At 34.9% G+C, this 19697-nt stretch overlaps 2 protein-coding genes and 1 pseudogene across 3 annotated transcripts; 2 read left to right on the top strand and 1 right to left on the bottom strand.

Annotated features, from left to right (window-relative positions):
• The first annotated feature begins 1394 nt into the window (after positions 1–1394).
• On the top strand, positions 1395–3578 carry LOC143562999 (disease resistance protein At4g27190-like). Its single transcript, XM_077050652.1, has 3 exons — positions 1395–3068; positions 3271–3321; positions 3364–3578. Exons 1-3 carry the CDS (start codon positions 1493–1495, stop codon positions 3576–3578), a joined length of 1842 nt encoding a protein of 613 aa, XP_076906767.1. The 5' UTR covers positions 1395–1492.
• Positions 3579–3870: 292 nt separating this feature from the next.
• Positions 3871–9404, top strand: LOC143562998 (calmodulin-binding protein 60 B-like; annotated as a pseudogene). The gene is made up of 12 exons (XR_013140586.1): positions 3871–3875; positions 4005–4107; positions 4261–4889; positions 5220–5380; positions 5465–5665; positions 5746–5854; positions 6060–6219; positions 6397–6522; positions 6674–6904; positions 7172–7295; positions 9156–9209; positions 9303–9404. The product of XR_013140586.1 is annotated as a calmodulin-binding protein 60 B-like (transcript).
• An 8310-nt stretch (positions 9405–17714) lies between these two features.
• On the bottom strand, positions 17715–19316 carry LOC143562990 (uncharacterized). Its single transcript, XM_077050645.1, has one exon. The coding sequence runs from the start codon at positions 19098–19100 to the stop codon at positions 17952–17954; it is 1149 nt and encodes a 382-aa protein (XP_076906760.1). The 5' UTR covers positions 19101–19316; the 3' UTR covers positions 17715–17951.
• Positions 19317–19697: the final 381 nt, after the last annotated feature.

Raw genomic sequence — 19697 nt, 5'->3', positions numbered from 1 at the left:
GGATCACAAGCCAAATGTAAGAGTTTTGTCATTTCAAATGACGAAACACCTGTTTAAATGCCACATCACCAGATAAAAGCTGACATTTTCTGAAAGGACTTGTGTTCCGCCATTTAAAATGACAAAACACCTAGAAACATAAATCTTTCATTCTCTCTCCTAAAAACCCTTTCACCACACTTTTTTCTTCCATTCTGAAAAAAAGTTCATGTTTAGGGTGGGAATGGTGAGTTGGTGACAAATGTAAAATCTCTCCTCACTAATGTTGTGTTTCCGAGTTCATTTATAAAAAAAAATCAAAGAAAACAAAGTTTTCTCTTCTTTATCTTTTTCTTTTGGCATTCCTCCTTATCTTTAATTTATTTTCCGTCCAAATCTTTCCAAATTAAAAACATACAAATTCATTTAATTTAATCATCATTTTCTCTCCCTTCCCTCATCCTTCCTTTTCCATCCCATTCCATTCTTTAGGAATTTTCCCTGTTTTAACCAGCTTTATATCGGTTGTAATTATTTTAAGTTTATCGTTTCCCACTCAAATCCTGTATCCTAGAACAGTCGATATGTCATATGCACTGTCTGAAATAACAAGACGAACATGGAAGTTGCATATTAAATATACATTATTATATTTATTTTATTATGCAACTTCCATGCAATTTCCCGGAAGGCCAGTAGCAGTAGCAGTAGCAGTAGCAGTACATTATTATATTTATTTTATTATGCAACTTCCATGCAATTTCCCGGAAGGCCAGTAGCAGTAGCAGTTAAGCTTTCATTTTCCATTTCCATTTCCTTTCAGCGATGACCAATCGACTTCACCAATTAAATACATTATCCACTGGATCATCAACTTCAATCAACTGGAGTACTGGACTTACGAAGATCTCATTATAGGAATTGAAGTATGTTCTCTTGGATTAATTCTATTTCTTTCTTTTTTATGCATGCTCTAATTATATATGCTTCTCAAAATCAACGTTTAAATCATCTATTACCTTGCTCTGATCTCATTTGAGTCGTATTAGTTACGATTTTACAGTGTAATTGGTGGATTGATAGCCTGTAAGTTAGTTAGTTAGTTAGTTACATGGCCACTGAAAGTTAATTAGGGTTTAGGATTTAGAGCTCTTTTGCTATAAATATGTATAGCAATTATTTAACAGCATCAAGTGTTAGGTTTTGTATGATTGTTCAACAATTACAGTCTATATGTGGTGTAAGAATTAGATTTTAGACGCGATTGCGGTTATATGAATTATATTTGGTTAGGTAATTTTATTAAGAAACAGAAGAATAAAAAGGTATGGATAAAGTCCAAGAGACCTGATGATGTATTCGTTTTGCAATGTGCAGGAACAAATACTTTTATGATGCGCGCGGTTAACCAATGATGTGGATTTTGCACAAGAGCAGGTTTGGGTTTGGGACCTGATGATAAATTAACCGAGACGTATTGTGTTTGTTAAAGCCCATAAGCTAAATAGGATTAATGGAGTCTTTAGTTGTGGATCGCTTGTCTGCAGATGTGGTGCACTTGAATAGTCACAAAATCTCTTCCTTGACCCCAGAACTTCAGTTTCCCCCCCTTTTGGAAAAATTGTTCTTAGAAGAGAACAATAGTTTGACAATGATACCTCCATCTTTCTTTCGGCATATGCCAGTCCTTCTAGTACTGAATTTGTCTCATACAAGCATACAATCTTTGCCTCCATCCATTTCCAAGCTATCTTCCCTTGAAGAGTTCATCTTACGGGAATGTTCACTTTTGATAGAATTACCACCTGAAATTGGAGAACTTAAGAATCTCAAGTTGTTTGATCTTGAAGGAACGGATATCATGTATCTACCGAAAGAAATTGGCAAATTAAGGAGTTTGGAATGTTTAAGGGTCTCTCTATCTGCATATGCAGATGACATTAAAGACAAAACTGGCATACAACACATCATTCCAAGGAGGACAATCTTAAAGCTAACTAAGCTGAAGGAGTTAAGCATCAATGTGAGTCCAGAAGCTGAATGGTGGGAGGTAGAACTTTTGGAAGCTATTATGGAAGATCTTCTTTTCTTACCAGACCTAAGAACTCTAAAATTGTACTTACCTACTGTCAAAGCATTGCAGCAGTTCTTAAAGCTTGAGAGGTATAATGTACCAATATATTTAAGTTTATGGAACTACAGATTTTTGACTGGTCATTGTGAAGAGCTCCCATTATCAGTGCAACTTGATACTGAAGAAACTTTCCTGAAACTGGAGAAATGTGTGAAATATGTGAATGGTGAGGAATGCAATGATGAAATGGTGGAATTGATTAGAGATGCTGGAGCTTTATACTTGCGTCGACATTGGACTATTAAGAAGCTTTCAATGTTTGACATAAGGAGGCTTAAATATTGTTTGTTAATGGAGTGTAATGAGATGCAAACTCTGGTCGACCAAGACGATTTTTGTGAACAGAAAACTAAATCAAGTCATAGTGAAGTTGAAATACTTGGGTCACTGCAATACTTGAGCATTCACTTTTCGAAGAAGCTACAAAGTATTTCCAAGGGTCAGATTGGCAGAAACAGTCTATCATGTCTAAGGATGTTAGCTCTGCATACATGCCCTGAGCTCACTAGCATTTTTACAGAATGCTTGCTTCATAATCTGCAAAATTTGGCAGAAGTTATAGTTGAAGATTGCCCCAAAGTCAACTGTCTTGTATATTCGGAAAGTGCCCCTTCAAGTAATGGTCCATTTCTTCCAAACTTAAGGAGGATATCACTTATTGACCTACCTGAGCTAGTGCGTATTTCTGGTGATGTCTGCATTGCACCACAATTAGATACTTTACTTGTTTTCAATTGCATGAAACTCGACTATCTTTCCGATTTGGAAATACCTAGAGGTACAATGGCAATTAAGGGAGAGATTGAATGGTGGGATGCATTGAAGTATAGAAGATCAACATGGGAAAGTATCTTTGTGCAACTCAAAAGAGACGGGAGTTTGATGGATCAGTTAGCAGAAGATACAAACTCACTACAACACTTTCTTGAGCTTAAAATGAGCCCTTCACTTCCTGGTAAATTTTGTTTATGTGAGTGTTTTACGTAACAATATCTTAAGAGCTCTGCTTTTCTCTATTGAAGGTTTTCTCTTCATAAAATGTGAATTCAGATGATGTTATGTACCAGCCCAATTTGTATATTGATAGTTCACACTAGTAAGTCCGATGACATGTAGAGGTTATCCAGATAATTTAAGTATTTGTCTTCTGAGTCTAGGTCAAGTAAATCAAAATTCATCAAGGGATACCAAGGAAGACATGGAACATGCTGATGAGCTTCAGATTGAGTGTGAGGAAGACATGGAACATGTTGATGAGCTTCAGATTGATCACAATGTGGACTTGCCTAATGAAACCTGGAAAATGTCTACTCAAGTACCTTATGATGATGGCTGCATCCAAAGAAAGAATCACCTTAATAGAAGTCTGATAAAGCCTTTCCAGAGGTATATCTGTAAACTTAACCTTTTTCTTCCTTCTCTCATATTAAGTTACATTACTTACCTTGATATATCTGGGTACTAGTTGTAAATGTGCGCTTATGGGCTATAGTTTTTATATATACAATATAACGTAAGCATTACTGACAAAAAATAGAAACAAGACAAGACAAACATGTATATATATTTTTTCTGAAAACATACCAATGTTAGTACATGTACAAACATTACTTGACAGTTTCAAATTATCTTCCAATCAGTTTTCTTTCTATAAGTCAGATCCTTGTGCTGATAGTTTGCAGTTACATTTCTTTGATAGCTAATTTTGGTAATTATTTGTTGGTGTTTAATTGGACTGAAATGGTCATTTAATGATGATGAGGTAGAAGATGGTTCTGGACCTTTTAATCAAGAACCAGAGAGCAATGGAACTTTAAAATAATAAAATGAGTGAATCAGATTTAGTAACTTCATGATTTTTTCTTTCACCTTTCTGGAATTATTTGTGAAGATTGTTGTGGGCATTGTTTCCTTTCAGAAATGCTAGAAACATGATACAACGATATTTATCTGAAGAATTAACAGCAACACGGGAACCGTTTATTCTTGGACTGGTACTATCATGTCTTCCTTTCTATGTTAGAATTTGTTAATTTTAGCCTGCTGTTACCTTTTGATTTCGTGTGTGACGTGTTTGCTTATTGTTGGCAAGTCATTCTTTGTCATAAGATCCTTATGTTCAGTAAATGCTTACATGTTTCTGTTAGGTGCACGATGAGATGAAACATCTAGTTGAAAAGTTCTCAGGCATATTACCAAGGTTGTATCTTGGGATCTCCGTCTCATTTTATGTTGCATAAACTAATTTTATTTGTTTATATATATATTTGTTCCCCTTTTTATAGACCTCCCTCTGTTGCACTTCAATCGCATAGTACAACATCATTGCAGCTTCGTTTTCAGACCAAGCTTTTCCATACTTATTTCACTGGTAGTAGGATAGAATCCGAGGACGCCCGTACCATCAAACTAGTGTTATTTGATGCTAATCTTAACAAGATTGTATCACATGGACCTTTATCTGCACTAAAGATAGTGATTGTGCCTCTTGATGGTGATTTTGATGCTGATGATCATGAAGATTGGTCTCAGAGTTATTTTGATGACAAAGTCATAAGTGCAAGAGAGGGCAAAAGGCCATTGCTAACAGGGAATTTGGTAGTAAATCTAAAAGAAGGCGTTGCAGATTTAGGTGATGTATTTTTTACTGATAATTTGAGCTGGAGAAGAAGCAGGAAGTTTAGGATAGGGGCAAAAGCCAAAGATGCAACTGATGGAGTGAGAATAAGAGAAGCAATAAGTGAAGCTTTTGTGGTAAAAGATCAGAGGGGAGAATGTAAGTTCCTCTTTCTGTTTTCATCAATCTCTGCTACCGTCTTTATGTTTTTAAAAGTGATCATTTGTAATAAAACCAGATGCAGTTTGAACTTTTGTAATAATAAGATAATCAGATGTTTGAGTGGCTGGAAAATCCTGATTTTTTAATGAATCAATAGATATTTGACCAAAAGGACAATTTTGTGAAAAGAATGTGAGGTATCTTGTGAAATGAAAAGTCTTTCAGATTAGTTTATTAAAGAAAGGGTATTTAGGTGATTCTGTGTTACCTCTAGATAATACCTCTGTGTATATATACATATTATATTTATTTATATTTGTTATTTAGCATACAAAAAGCACCATCCTCCATCCTTGGGTGATGACATATGGCGCTTGGAAAAGATAACAAGAAACGGGGTTTTGCATATTCGGTTGGCATCTCACAGCATATATACCTTGAAAGACTTTCTACAAGTGTATACTACCAATGAGTCCTCACTATGCGCAGTAAGAGTTTCTTCATTTAGTTATTTCCATTTTTTATAAATCTGTCACTGGTTAATCAATATTGTTTTTATGTGTATGATATAGCTACTTGGTGGGCCCAATAATAACATATGGAAGGCGATAATCAAGCACGCGAAAGCTTGTATTTTAGATGACAAGGTGTACATGTACAGCTGTGCTGCAGGTGGGATCGGGCTTTTCTTCAATTCTATTTTGGAAGTTGTGGGAGCAACCTTTGATGGTGACAATCATCTATCCATAAATGATCTTAATGATTTTCAGAAGGTTAATGTATTTCCTACTGATAAAAGCTTGTTCAAATTTATCATGTAGCATTCAGCTGATGTTATCAATATTTTTTTCAGTCTATGGTGGAAGGGTTAAAACATCAACTTTTCAAAGATTTGGATGGAATGATACCGATTAATGATCTGTCAACGGTTGCAACCCCGGTGATAGCAACCAATCTATATGGTGACCTTCTTAAACTTGCTAGTTAAGGCATACTGGGTGTTAATATCCCATCTGCAAAATATTAGTAACTTGATTAGCAATAATACGTTACATTCCTGCTTCTGTTACAAAAATTGGTTGCTATTGAACTTCCAATATGTTACCAACAAATTGGCAGTGTCTAGATGTTATCCCAAGCATTTCATTATTTGTCTCCTGAGTGTAGGTAAACTAAATCAAAATTCGTCAAGTGATGTCAAGGAACACATGGAACGAGTTGATGATCAGCTCCTGATTGATCACAATGTGGACTTGCAAGTTAAAGGGCACCCGAACGATGTGAGTAAGCATCTCCAAAATAAAAGAGGACGTTTCATACGCCAAAGGTATACGTATAACCTTAATCTTTCTCTACCTTCTCACATAGCATGTTTCAATATCTTTTTATCATATTCCTATGCATAAAAATGACCCACCCATAAAGCCAGCATTGAACTCCCTTGATAATATATAGAAGGTAATACACATATGCGTAATATAGTGATTGTTCTCAGAAAGTACAGAAAAAGTATTATTATCAAGCACCAAGTGAAAATGAACATGGGTATAGATGTTGTAAAAGAACCTGATGATGGCCATATCTGGCGGAAATATCGGCAAAAGGTCATTCTTGGTTCCAAATACCCAAGGTATGTAAAGCACCGAATTTGTGAGAAATAGTGAAAATATACTTTTGGTCAAGTACAATAAAATTAGTTTTCTACAGTGTCTAGCTATATTAAAGTGGTGCCCTGATATATACAAGGACTCAAGTTCATTACAGTATTTTTACGTTTGCAGACACTATTATAGATGCACCTTCAAACTTATAACTGGTTGTTGTGCATTGAAGCAAGTTCATAGATCTGATGAGGACCCATCTGCCTTTGAAGTCTCTTACTTAGGAAAGCACACCTGCCATACAGATTTAAGTAGCAATCATTCCTCAACTGCAACTGATTCGGCTTCTATAATCACTGATAGTCATTTTGAGTATGCCAAAAGGCCTCAAGTATTAGGCTCTAACAAAAAGTAAGTCATCAGACATGTGTGTTTATAATAATCCTCCTACTGAAAGCCATTATTGATTGTATATGCGCATATTACCCTATTTAGTCAGGGGTGCATCAGTGCATGTAGATTTTCTCCTACTTGTGGCCCTTATAAATATCAAAAGAATGCAACATGAAGTGGAAAATATTTGATATTGTATTTCTGGTTTTGGGAAGTGTTCATAGTAAAATTGACATAGACAACTAATGACCCAAATGTCTGACACATACATGCAACTGTATGCAGAGATGAATCCTGGATTACATTAACTGATTCAAATTTGAGAAGCCTAAAAAACAGTGGTTCTTCAAGTCCAGCAGAATCAACTTATACAATCACTGATTACGCTTGGACTGAACTATACGAAGAAGTAAGTCTTCATATGTGTGTGTGTGTGATATCCTATCAAATTATTTATAATCATGAGCTATGCGGGTATGTTTGTCTTTCCTGGAACTTACATAACCTATATGTCTTTATCTTATAAACAGGCTCTTTCTACTCCAATCATAAATGAATGAGTTCAATTAGAACTACAGCAGCAGGTAGAACTCCCAATTTCTTGAAAATTTTACATTATCTTTTGCATAAATGTAATTTCAAGTTATCATTTATAAACTAAATTCCAAACACAAAATATATTTGTGCAGGATCTGAAACAATACCTAAGAAGTCGAGGGCTATGTTGGATAGCTGTTTCAAGCACATTTCCAGTTACTTATCTTTTACTACTAGTCCTACATTTGGGGAACCTTCTGATGAACCAAATGCATATAAAGCTAAAGAACTGTTTCCATTTGTGGGTGCATTGAAAGAAATATGGTATTGGCTTTTAAAGAATGAACCATCTTAATAAACCTACGTCGTAAATCGCATGTATAATTTGTGTGACATTGAATAAACATTTGGGTGCGATCATACCAGCTATATTGCAACTACTGCCATCTTAAAGAATAATTCTAGGATGAGTTACAGCTACTTTAACTTCAATATTAGTTGGATTTCCTTTACCAGCATGTCTGTTGCAATAATTTTTTTTTTCAATTATTCATCCAAGATAGGATAGGAAAGACCAGCATTACCTATATATGTATGATGTTGACATGTTAGCAATGGTTTAAATAAGGTTTAGAAGTTAAACTGTGGTTTAAATAAGATCATTAGGTCATACAGTTGAATATGGTTGTTTTGTTGTCACTTTACTCCTAACCAACCATGATGGGTTAGCTTATATAAGTCGAGTTATGTTTTGTTTTGTAATGAAGCTTTGAGTTTATTTTTATTGGCTAATAAAAGTGTTTTGGGAGTTACAATTCAAGTTGTTATCAAATCAAGTCTTGCAAAAAAAAGTTCAAAAAACTACAGAGAAATCGAACTTTTTTATTTTATTTACCTGGTCTTCATCACAATCAGCAAGCTAACCAGTCGAGTCGAGTCGAGACTTGCAATTGACCTTTTGGTGGGGGTGATGGTTAAGGCTTTGGATCTTTGAGGTCTCAGGTTCAAAACATGACTCGAAGGGATTTTTCCTACAATTGTGGGTTTTTTCCTTGATTGTGTTCTTGGGTGAGTGAGGGCTAGAACGTCAAAATCAGTATAGACGATTAACATTCTATTTTAGGAAGACTCACTCAGGTATTGGGGGTAGTTTCAAACGCTGTTAAAAAAAGTCTTTAGCCTAAGCCCAGTGTATCCTTAGCACATGGCCAAAACCATAGTAGTAGCAGCTTGGTACATAGTGTTAGCAGCTTGATACGAATATAAACGAACTTTTCGTCGAACGGTTCACAAGTAGTTTATTGAATGTTCGGTTCGTTTACAGGCCCAAGAAATCCCATATGAATACAAAGTTGCTAGAGTGGTAAAGTTTAAAATTCAACAAAAAGGTTAGTCCCAATCTTCATTCATCATCTTATTCATCTTTAAAGTTTAGTGACAGTCTTCGTCATCTTCATATTCTTCATCACCACCAATCGGTTCTATTCGGGTCTTTCGGTTTCTCAAAAAACAAAAAATCAACCGTCGGTTCAGTTTTTTCGGTTAATTCGGTTTTGGTTCGGTTAATTCGATTTTCTGCTCACCTCTACTAAATTTTGGTCCAAAAGTATTTCAATCCCGGCCGTACAACAATTACCCATTTTGATCTTGTATTAAGTTATTTATAACCGTGAGGGTATGCATGTCTTTCCACGGAACTTACATATCTCATATGTTATTACCTTATAATCAGGCTGATACGACCGCGTACATAAAACAAGAAACTTCATTTGAGCCACAACAGCAGGTAGAACTCCCAGTTTCTGGAATTTAAATATAATTTCAATTTTAAATTTCTTATCCATAGACTATATTGCAAATGAAATATGTATTTTTGCAGGATATGAAGCACGACCTAAGAAGTCGAGGGCTATGTTTGATACCTGTTTCAAGCACATTTGTGAAACCTCTAGATGAACCAACTGCATATAAGGATGAATAAATGTTATAAGGAATACGGTATTGGCTTTTAGGGATATAAATCATCTTAAAAGGTTGTTTTGCATGTATAGTTTGTGTGACACTAATAAACATTAGGGTGTGTTCACAGCATCACTCCTGGGTTTTGTTCAATGTCAGTTAGCGAGATAGTAGGTGAGATGCATACGGTCTCTGGATGTGCAAAGGTTTAGCTCTTTTGACAAGGTCTAAACCGATTAGGAGGTCTGAAAGATATGGGATGCGTAATACATACCATTTGGCTGTTTACCTACATAAAAACAAATGTGTTAATAAAACATAATAAATGGTACACTGAAGTTGTTATAAACTTAAAATTATGAAAAGTGTTGAACTTTACAAGTGTAGTTAACTATTTGCATTGGCGGACCTATGGTGTCCTAAGGTGGCAATCGTCACCTTAATTTTTTTTTCAATGTTATATATATATATATATATATATATGCTAATATCCCGAGCGTCCCCATAAAAATTTTCAATTGCCCCCTTAAACTTTTGAAGCCGATGCCAATCATTAGAAACTGACAGCTAAAAAAACCGAATATAATTTTATAAAATTAAATTAAATATAATTATTTATATAATTTAGTAATTTTGACCATAACTCATTAGATCATGTCCAAGTGCTAACGTCATTAGCCCATTACCTATGAGTCTATGTTTAAACAAGCCTAAGTACTTAACCCATCCAAATAATTTTAATTAAACCTCATTAGAAAAAAAGAGCAGTAATCATTCCCAGCGAATCGGACCAGGCAACCAGCGACGCAAAGAGATCGAATTTAGATATTTTTAATGATATTTGACGTATTTTTGTTGATTATCTTAAGTTAGATTATCTTTTATATTGATATTTGGAATACTTTTGTTGACTAACCTGGATGGTAAAGGCTGTTGTCTTTGAAAATGAAAACCATAAAAATAAATAAATGAGGTGTAGAGACGGTGTAAGTAAAATTACAGGTATATGAGTCATCGTTTAAAAAAATTGTTTTTTTTCAACTTTTAACAATTAGGTTTTCTTTAAACAATCAACGAATAAAACCCGACTATTCAGAGTAACGTAACGGCAAAATACGGTTGAAAACAACATTGGTAACCCAAGTTACGGGGAAACATGCCACCCAAAAGCCCACCACAATAAACCCTCCCTGTTGGAATCAAATTTGAACGTGAGACATTGCGGTGTTATGCTTAAAGGGCCTGTTTACAATTAAATAATTACTTTTTTGGTTTTAATTAAAATAAATTGAATTGAATGAGGTGTAGAGGCGGTGGAAGTAATACAATGGCTCTGTCACAAAGTAGAAGACTCTAGAAAAGAAAATGGCGTCGTTTGAAGAGGCACCGGCGGGGAATGCAAAAGCAGGAGAGAAGATATTCAAAACCAAGTGCGCCCAGTGTCATACCGTCGATAAGCCACAAACAAGGTCTTAGTCTTATTAAACAAACTACTTTAATTGTTACTATTTATAGATGATTTGTGCTTTTACAATTATTATGATGTAGTGTAAGGAATTGATTGTGATTTAAAAAGTTTATAGAAAATTTGATATACTTTGTTGTTGTTTAATTTTGTTCAATTAATTTAGTCAAAAACAGATAATGTTGGTAGCTAGCTAACCATCATGGAATTGATTTTGAGATGAAGCAATAGTTATGTTTTTAAAAGAATCAGGGCTAGCTGCATTGATTGATTCAAGGAATGATTTATTTCTGAATAATGATATTTGGCACTCATGATTGTAACATTTCTCTTATAATTAGTTCATAATCAAATGCGTATGCCGTTTGTTTATAAATAACCAGGGGTGTTCTTCGGGTTTCAGGTTTTTCAGTCGAGTTCTTCGGGTTTCAAAGTTTTAAATCCATACCCGAAACCCAACCCAAATCTCTCACGGATTTTTTCTGGTTCGGGTAATTCGGGTTCGGGTTTTTTCGGGTTGGGTTAATCGGGTTTCGAGTATCCTAGGAAAAAAACTGCATTGCTAAATTTAAATGTAGCATATTCTTTTTTTACTAGTCTAGTAAATAAACCAATAACAAAACAAAAATAAACCGATAAAAAATCATAAAAAGAGTCAAATGTAACAAAGTTCAACCATAATAAATAAAACCGACATAATCATCTTAAGTATGTCGTGATTAGGTTGTTGGATTAAAGTTGTTTTTAATCATAAATTGAAATATTAATAAACAATAAACAATCGATTTGGACTAAATTTTGATAACGTCAGCGATTAAGACTTGACCTATAATACCTAAAATATATATGGTTTTAAAACTAAAAACTTTATTCGGGTTTTTCAGGTTGACCCGAAACCTAAAATTCTGACCCAAGAACCAACCTGAATTACTTCGGTTCAGGTTCGTGTTAGCCTTTTCTCGGGTTCGGGTTTCTCAGATCGGGTTAGTTCGGGTACGGGTTTTCTCGGGTTGGATTTCGGGTTTCGGGTAAAAGTGACAGCCCTATAAGTAACATGTTTTGCTTGGTTATTTCAAGATTATTATTATGATTATTTTGATATGGAATGTGTGGGGATCATGATAGGACCGAATTTAAGCGGGCTTTTTGGAAGGCAATCTGGTACTACTGCAGGCTATTCTTATTCTGCTGCTAATAAGGGCATGGCTGTCATTTGGGAAGAGAAAACACTCTTATGACTACTTGCTTAACCCTAAGAAGGTATTAATAATAAGTTCCACATTATATTATAGGTTGTACTTTTAAAACAGCCTAAACCAAATTGATACTTTCTAAGACGGGCCGTTTCGACCCACTTGTTTTGTTCTGCTTTATTATAGCTGTTTTATTTTTGAATCTATGCTTTGGAATATGCCATAGTTTTTGGTATATATGATTTTTGGTCTGAATATAGTTTGTGAATGATATACAGTATATTCCCGGAACAAAGATGGTTTTTCCTGGCCTGAAGAAACCACAGGACCGAGCTGATCTCATTGCTTACTTGAAGGAAGCAACCTCTTGATTTCAAAGGCGGTAGTGAGTTTATTTGCGTCGTTTACATCATAAAAAGCTGTGTCTCGTTACATTTATATGACCATATTGTTTTGAACTCGAACGATTTGTTATGCTTGACATAACTCTCTTCTTTAGGAGATGTTTCTTATGTTTTTAAATAAAGTTGTCTTTGAATTTGGGTTATATTCTTTTTTATATGTATATTCATGGTGGTTATGGATTCTCAGCAAGTGAGGACGAATGTATTTAATGGGACATGAATATAGAAGATACGCAAACCAAACTAGTGTCTGCAATGTCATTAGAATAACGTGCATACGTAGACGATACGCCGTGGTTGTGCACACGTAGACGATACGCCGTGGTTTTCGTCAGTGTATTTATGATAGAATAAAGTGGATATGCAAGTTAAAGTGGATAGTGGATACATGACCATGTTGTTGTCTTAACTCAAGCATACAAATAGAGCTTGTTGCACATGCAGTGTATGTTGTTTCAGTAAAGTAAATTAGAAGCTGCAAGTTTCTGGTTATGGTTTATGCAAAGTAATTGTTTGTGTCGGATCGCTGACTGGCCTAAGAAGTGCTCCATAAGTTGTGGTATTTAGTGAACGTATGTTAGTATTTATGCTTGTACCTTACACACAATAATTACCACATAATATGTGAACATAATCATATTTGGTGTGAACGTCAACATATTTCGATATATCATAAAAGGTAACGAAGCGTGTTGCCTTGACGCCTTGTATTGTTGATTGTCGATACAAATCTACGATTTAGAGCCCTGACTCAGATATAGACAAGACGCTAGAAACTTGTTTCTTCACTCCTAGTTAAAGGGGTGTTTGCAAACACTGATTCTTTTGCTCTGTGTCGTAGATAACGTCAAATGTTGCTACAAAGATCCACCCAGCTAGTGTTGGAGCCTTGAAGCTCAACATTGCTTGAAAGGATGCTCTCTTTGTACAAGTGTTCTTGACGGTTGGTCTAGTTTGGTCGTTCTTCATCGTCACGAGCTTGGATTTTAGCTATAAACATCCTAAACACTTTAGGCTCAAAACAGGAGCGTACATATTTGCATACATACATGTTAATGTAATAATTTAGATTATTAATTGTCACACCCCAACCAAAAAGATGGCGGAACATTAACTATATTCACATTTTTTCACTATTTTTTTTAGTTTGATTAAAAACAATCGGGCCCGCACATATTTTTAAAAACTCCTTAACAGCAGCATTCATCCCCAAAATGGTACACAGCAGCATTCAACGATTCTTCGTATGCTGCCTGCAATTCATCATTTCAAAATCACAATCGCTTATTTGAAATATATTGAAGTCTGAAGCGGTTCATTAATCCAGTTCAGGTAATTGATTATCCGATTTCACTTGGTCCGTGTTGCTTAAATCCTAGTGTTATATTCATTTACATGTATAATGCTCAATCATTGCTATCATTCTTAAATTTTAAACATCAAAATAGTATTAACTATTAAGTTATTTAAGTGTCAGTTCATCGAAAATTTACTTAAATTATATGCTGCAAATTGCATAGTCATGTGATGAGGACATTGATCGGGTGTAAACTTGAGAAATCACAGATACTTTTAACATACCTGAAGTGAATCCATAATATAGTGAGGACATATATAGTCGGGTCACCACGGCTCTTTAGGCTACCATGTAAATGCATCACTTTTGAGTCAACTAGTAGTAGTCGAGTATATTTTCTTATGTCATCATTCATAATATGATTTTTGGTCTTATCGCATAAGTATTAAAATCTGGTTGTCGGTATAGCATTCATTATATTCCACCGGTCCCAAACTTTTTACTATGAACACGGTTTAGTAAAAATGTGATTGTTAGTTGAATTCCCTTAATAATGAGAATATAGGGACTTTTGTTGATCAAATTCAGTATTTTATAAATGTTTAAGAGATAAATTGGTAAATTTAGATTATAATTTGGGTAAAAATTAAATATTTCATCTATCTTGAAACTGATGGAGTAGTTACATTGAAAAAGCAGCTGAAATTTTGCTTCATTATAGTAGATTGTAACCTATATTGAATTATTTTCTGTGCTGCTACTAGATGTAGTCTCAATTATTAAGACATGCCAACGATTTCGCAATTCATAACTGCCAATGAGAGAGTTTATTGGGGAGGAGTCTTCATACTAATTGGCTTTACTTTCTTTGGTGGTTTTCTGTATACTGCAGTTATATCAAAACTACTTCCTCCTTCTGATAATGCAATTATCTTTGCAATACAAAATGACAGGTATGAGTGTTGAAATTGTATTTCCTCTTACACCTCATTATTTATTTTAAAGGAGTGCATTATATATTTTATGTTTCGGTAAATGTGGTAAAACAAAGTCTAAGTTGCTACTGTCTTTGCAAATGTATCTGATTCTGCCATTATTTGCAACAGGTATTATTGCTTCTTGGTGCCTTTGACACTCCCAGTGCTTGTGGTTGCTGTGTACTTTTATTGGCTTAGCATGAAAATGTTTAAACACGCGTGATCTCTCCCTCACAGGTCTGTGTCTCTGATTTCTCGGCCATCATTAGTATGTATTCTCAGCATCAAATCTTCGGTTATTAACAATATTTGAAAAGTGCCATTTAGGATACTTTGGTCTGTACAATTCCTTATAAATTCTCTTGTTTTTGTTCTTGTGGTGTAGACATTAATTTGTTATCAGCCTGAGAAAATCACAGATAAATTGATCTTCCTTAAAACAAAACTACAATAAGTTTACGCAAAAAGCTTGTTATAGCAATCACTAGGCTACATGTAAGTGCATATTAACTTAGGAGTCGGGGTGGTTCTTCTTTATCTCACATCACAGTACAAAACTTTCTTATTGTTGCATGAATAAGGTTGTTGGTTAACGAGTACCAAACAAAATGCTACTTTTGAGTACGCACATAGTTTACTGAAAATGTGATTGCTAGTTGAATATCTAAAGGACCGTCATAACTCATAAGCGAGAACTCATTTTTTATCAATGTCAATATTTTGTGATGGGTAAAATGGTGAATTTGGATCACATAAAAGCAGCAGCTAAGATGTAGTAACACTCTGTTAATATGACCTTTGCTCCTTAAACATAACTTAGCAGCTTCCCTAATCCTGTAAAGATAACTCCACTACACAAAGTAAGTCCAAGGTGATGAGCTTTCTTTGGGTATGAAATAGATCGGAACTAAATTATGTAACATAGGAGGATCGGATAATTTTAGTTTTCGAGGAGGTTGATGTATTTGGGAGAGGAACTGGAATAAAATTAGAACTGGGGGTCTCTGACTCTTTGTATATGTTTTAGCTAACTTCTGGCTAGTGTGTTGAATGAAGTGTTTGTTGGTCTTTTAAAAAAAATCCAATTGTCATTTCCATATGAAGAATCTTTAAAAGTAAAAGAACGTGGAAAGAAAGATAATAAGGCTTGGAGGTGCTCACGTTCAGATGTGTGAGCTTTACATAACGTTTATAACAATAAAACTCGTTTAATATTTTCGTGTATGTTAAAAACCGTGATCAAATAAAACTTTCCTCTTTTACTTTTAATCTCTTTGGGTGTTCTTAGTCATATATATTTCCCTCTTAAAAAAGAAAATCCTTCAATCCTTAACCCTAACTTTCATCCTTGCACCGAAAGTATGAAACGATACCAGATTGTGCTAGATATTGTTGAAGGAGGCAAAGAGAACTTACCTAAGATTTCTTAGGTTGGTCTATAGCATAAACTAGTAAAATGTCTCTTTGTATAACCCGGCAATATCCTTGCTAAAGCAGAAGAAATGTATAGTAGCATATTAGACCTTAATCTTTTTAATTTTAAAATGTGTTATACTTTAGTCTTTATAAAGAACTTCATTTTAAATCAATTAATCTTAATTTCTACTTATGATGGTTTTACATGATATTAAGTTTGTAATAGTTTTGTTGTATTTCTATATTCAAGGTTTTGTTAGCTAAAATAGTTTTAATATATGGATAATAAAAGTAACAACTTTTAATATTTTTTATGTAAGTTTAAATTTTGTATATAATCATCTACTTGAATTAACTAATTAGAACCCACAAAATATTATATGGCTTATACTACTATAAATGGTATCAGAGCCACATAATGGGTTAAAAGTCACTTGAATAGGGTCTGTTCAGATATAAGTCAATTTAGTCAATGGCTAAATTGCAGGAATGGTGATTTTGACATGCATGTAATTGATAATTTGATATGAAGATATCAACATATAGGGATTGTATTCATGTTGTCTTTTATTTTATTATAGTTGATAGAGGAATCTTGTATGTTGGCTTGACTTACCTCTTGTGAGTTGTTATTTGATTTCAACTTTTCTTTCCTTGCGGTACAACTCATCTATGCTCGGATTTTAATCATCAGCTATATCCATACAGCTTTACAAATTATTTTATTATGCAATAATAGTTGTAAGATATAAACCTAAGACTTTTAGTGTGGATATAAACAACCACTTTTTGTCTACTTAGCAATAATTACAAAGCTCATCTTAATAGTTAACCCTAAACTTTCTTAAAAAAAACAAAAAAAAAAACAGGAGATTCCCTTGCGCGTCTAGGTTTCAAAAGTTGAGGTGTGAGCAGTGAGCTTTATGTCTTGATATGTAAGCAGTAAGCTAAACCAGGAAAGACTACTAGCTGGGTAAAAACATGTTTGGGTCAAAAGAGAGTTGAAACAAGTTCCAACCATAACGGATTGATGGGTTATCGAGAAATCAAAGTTGGGCATTGAATTGGGTAGGTTCACAAGTAATTGGTGATAACGACAAATAAATCACCCGCTATATTATTTTTATTGGCTGCTAGTGGCAAAGGTTGTAGGTGGTAGTGTTGCAGATGTGGTGGTAGTTGCAGTGGTGCCAGAGGTGGTTTTGTGGCGGTGTCAGCTACGGTAGAGGGGCATAGGCGGTGGGGGGTATCCGCGGTGCTAAATGTGGTGGTAATGATGAAGGAGACAAACAATGGTTGCTAAATGTGGTGGTGACGATGGAGACAGACAATGGTTACGAGTGATGGTAACTCATTTAGACTTGTTTTTACATGGTCATACGCTTTGACCCGCACCATATAAGTAGATCCTGTTTTATGACTTGAGTGACCCACAAATGAACCCAAATGCAAGCTTTTTTCTTTACCAAATCAACTCATTATTTAAACAAAGGACACAATATATATATATATATATATATATATATATATATATATTTGACATAAATTAATGGTACCATTGTGGTGTATAAAGCAGATCCAAAGGATTATTCATTGAGTAACGTTTAAAAACAACAAATCAATTAAGTAGCAGAAGCAAACGAAATTGTACAGGTTATAAAAGTATAACATAATGAAAAGAGATACAGATCAGTTCTACCAAAAATAAACATTAAAAAAAATACAAAAACAAAAATAGCAATCCTTATTAAACCTAACACCTTTATAAACTGATGTTTACCACAAAAAAGAGTTCACATATCATTCACCGTCATGCTTCATGAGACCATAGGCCAGCCATGAATATGAGGCGAACCCGTAGGGGTCGAGCGTTGACTACTTTCAAACAGACTCAGCTCCACAAACGGAGACCGGTCCATGTGTTGCTCGTCCTGCTCCAGTTCCATTGCACGAAAAGAAATCGACCCCAGTTTTGTTGACGAGTCATCTAACGGGTCATGGTTATCAATTAGCGACAAAGTGTCATTATGTTCCCCAATAATCCTTCTTGTAGCCTCCATATCTTGCAGATTCTTCAAAGCTAAAGAATCTGCAATTGGGAAATAAACAAGTATACAAATCCCGACCCCAACACAACATAAAAGAGAAAGAAAAGCCAAGAATGCAACAACTTCAAACACTGCATCACCCGGCTCGAACAGAACGGATAAACCGAGTAACAAAACCCGTAATGGATAAAAACCAGAAACAAAAAATATCAATGTGTACACCCTTTTTTTCAAACCCTTATTAATGACCAAAATTAGTATTCGACTACCGATCCAGAACAAATAAAGTGTCAAGATGGCAGCAAAAAGACCAAGAAACATGGTGCTTAATAAAGGGTAGAAGCATCTTGCCGCATCATTTGTGTACTCGGTTGTGATTTTGAAAAAGTAGCCTTTTTTGTTCATGTGTAAATCCGTCTCGAATTGTGGTCCAACTAAAATAACTGTCATTTGAAGAGCAAAGATCAGTAAACCCCACAGAAGAATGTAAACCACTGTTCTCAAGTTCCATTTCTGACTTAACGGCCCCAACTCGGTTTTCTGCAACGAAGCGCGAAGAAGAAAAACGAGGGTTAGAAACAGACACGGTTCTGAAAATCCTAGGTTCGAGACGATGTAGCATTTGCATACGGTTTCCTGCCATTTTGAATCAAGAGTGTGTAATAACCGACCGTCACGCCTTAAAAATTCAAGTCTTAAAATCTCACCAAGACCCCACAAGATTGCAAAGAAGATGAATATTATTCTAACAACCCAGGGGCCACTGAAGTATCTAAGCTCGGTTCGACTTCGACTACGAACGTGGTCTCGGAAATAGAACGAGTACACTACACAAAGCGAACCAACGAGACCCAACACAGCAACTAAGGAAATTGTAACCACACCGAGTGCATCAGCAAGTACACTTGTCAGGGGCATTACCCAAAAAATAGATTCCACGCATGCTCTCTGCCCGCATGGATGTTACACAAAAGCCCCTGCTAACACTTAGGTTTCCAGTCACATTTATATCAAAATCTGGAATCAGTTTCACAGAGAGCTCTTCGAGATAAAAGAGCAAACACTTAACAATTGTTGAAACCGCAACGGCCCATTCTTAACCAAACAAGAACTTGTGCGCAATAAGCTTTCGTACACCAATACAAGTCACTATGTTATTATTATGTCTCCGTGTAGCTAGCCAACTAAACCACCTACAACACAAAGATATAGATATAAATATAAACATACTGCATACCGAAAAGAATGCTCAAAAGAAACCTTAACCATGCATCAGTTAAAAGTTAAATTCCTATGTTAGGTGACTTTGCATATACCTAAAAGTTGAATTGTTGGCCTAATTGATAATGCAGTTCACAAAGCCCTAGATATTTGCAGAGTAATTGATTCATCCTATTTGAAGCAAAATGTGACACTGTAGGAATCTAGAGATTTCATCATGAATTATGTGAAATTGATGCTAATAAACCTTCCAGTACAAAGTGAACAACATAATATAATATACATGAAAACAAA

Source organism: Bidens hawaiensis, unplaced genomic scaffold (genome assembly GCF_021521415.1).
Source record: "Bidens hawaiensis isolate Kalapana, Puna unplaced genomic scaffold, B.hawaiensis_p1.1 tig00021192_1, whole genome shotgun sequence".
Lineage (NCBI taxonomy): Eukaryota > Viridiplantae > Streptophyta > Magnoliopsida > Asterales > Asteraceae > Bidens > Bidens hawaiensis.
This window is presented reverse-complemented; position numbering and strand designations above follow the sequence as displayed.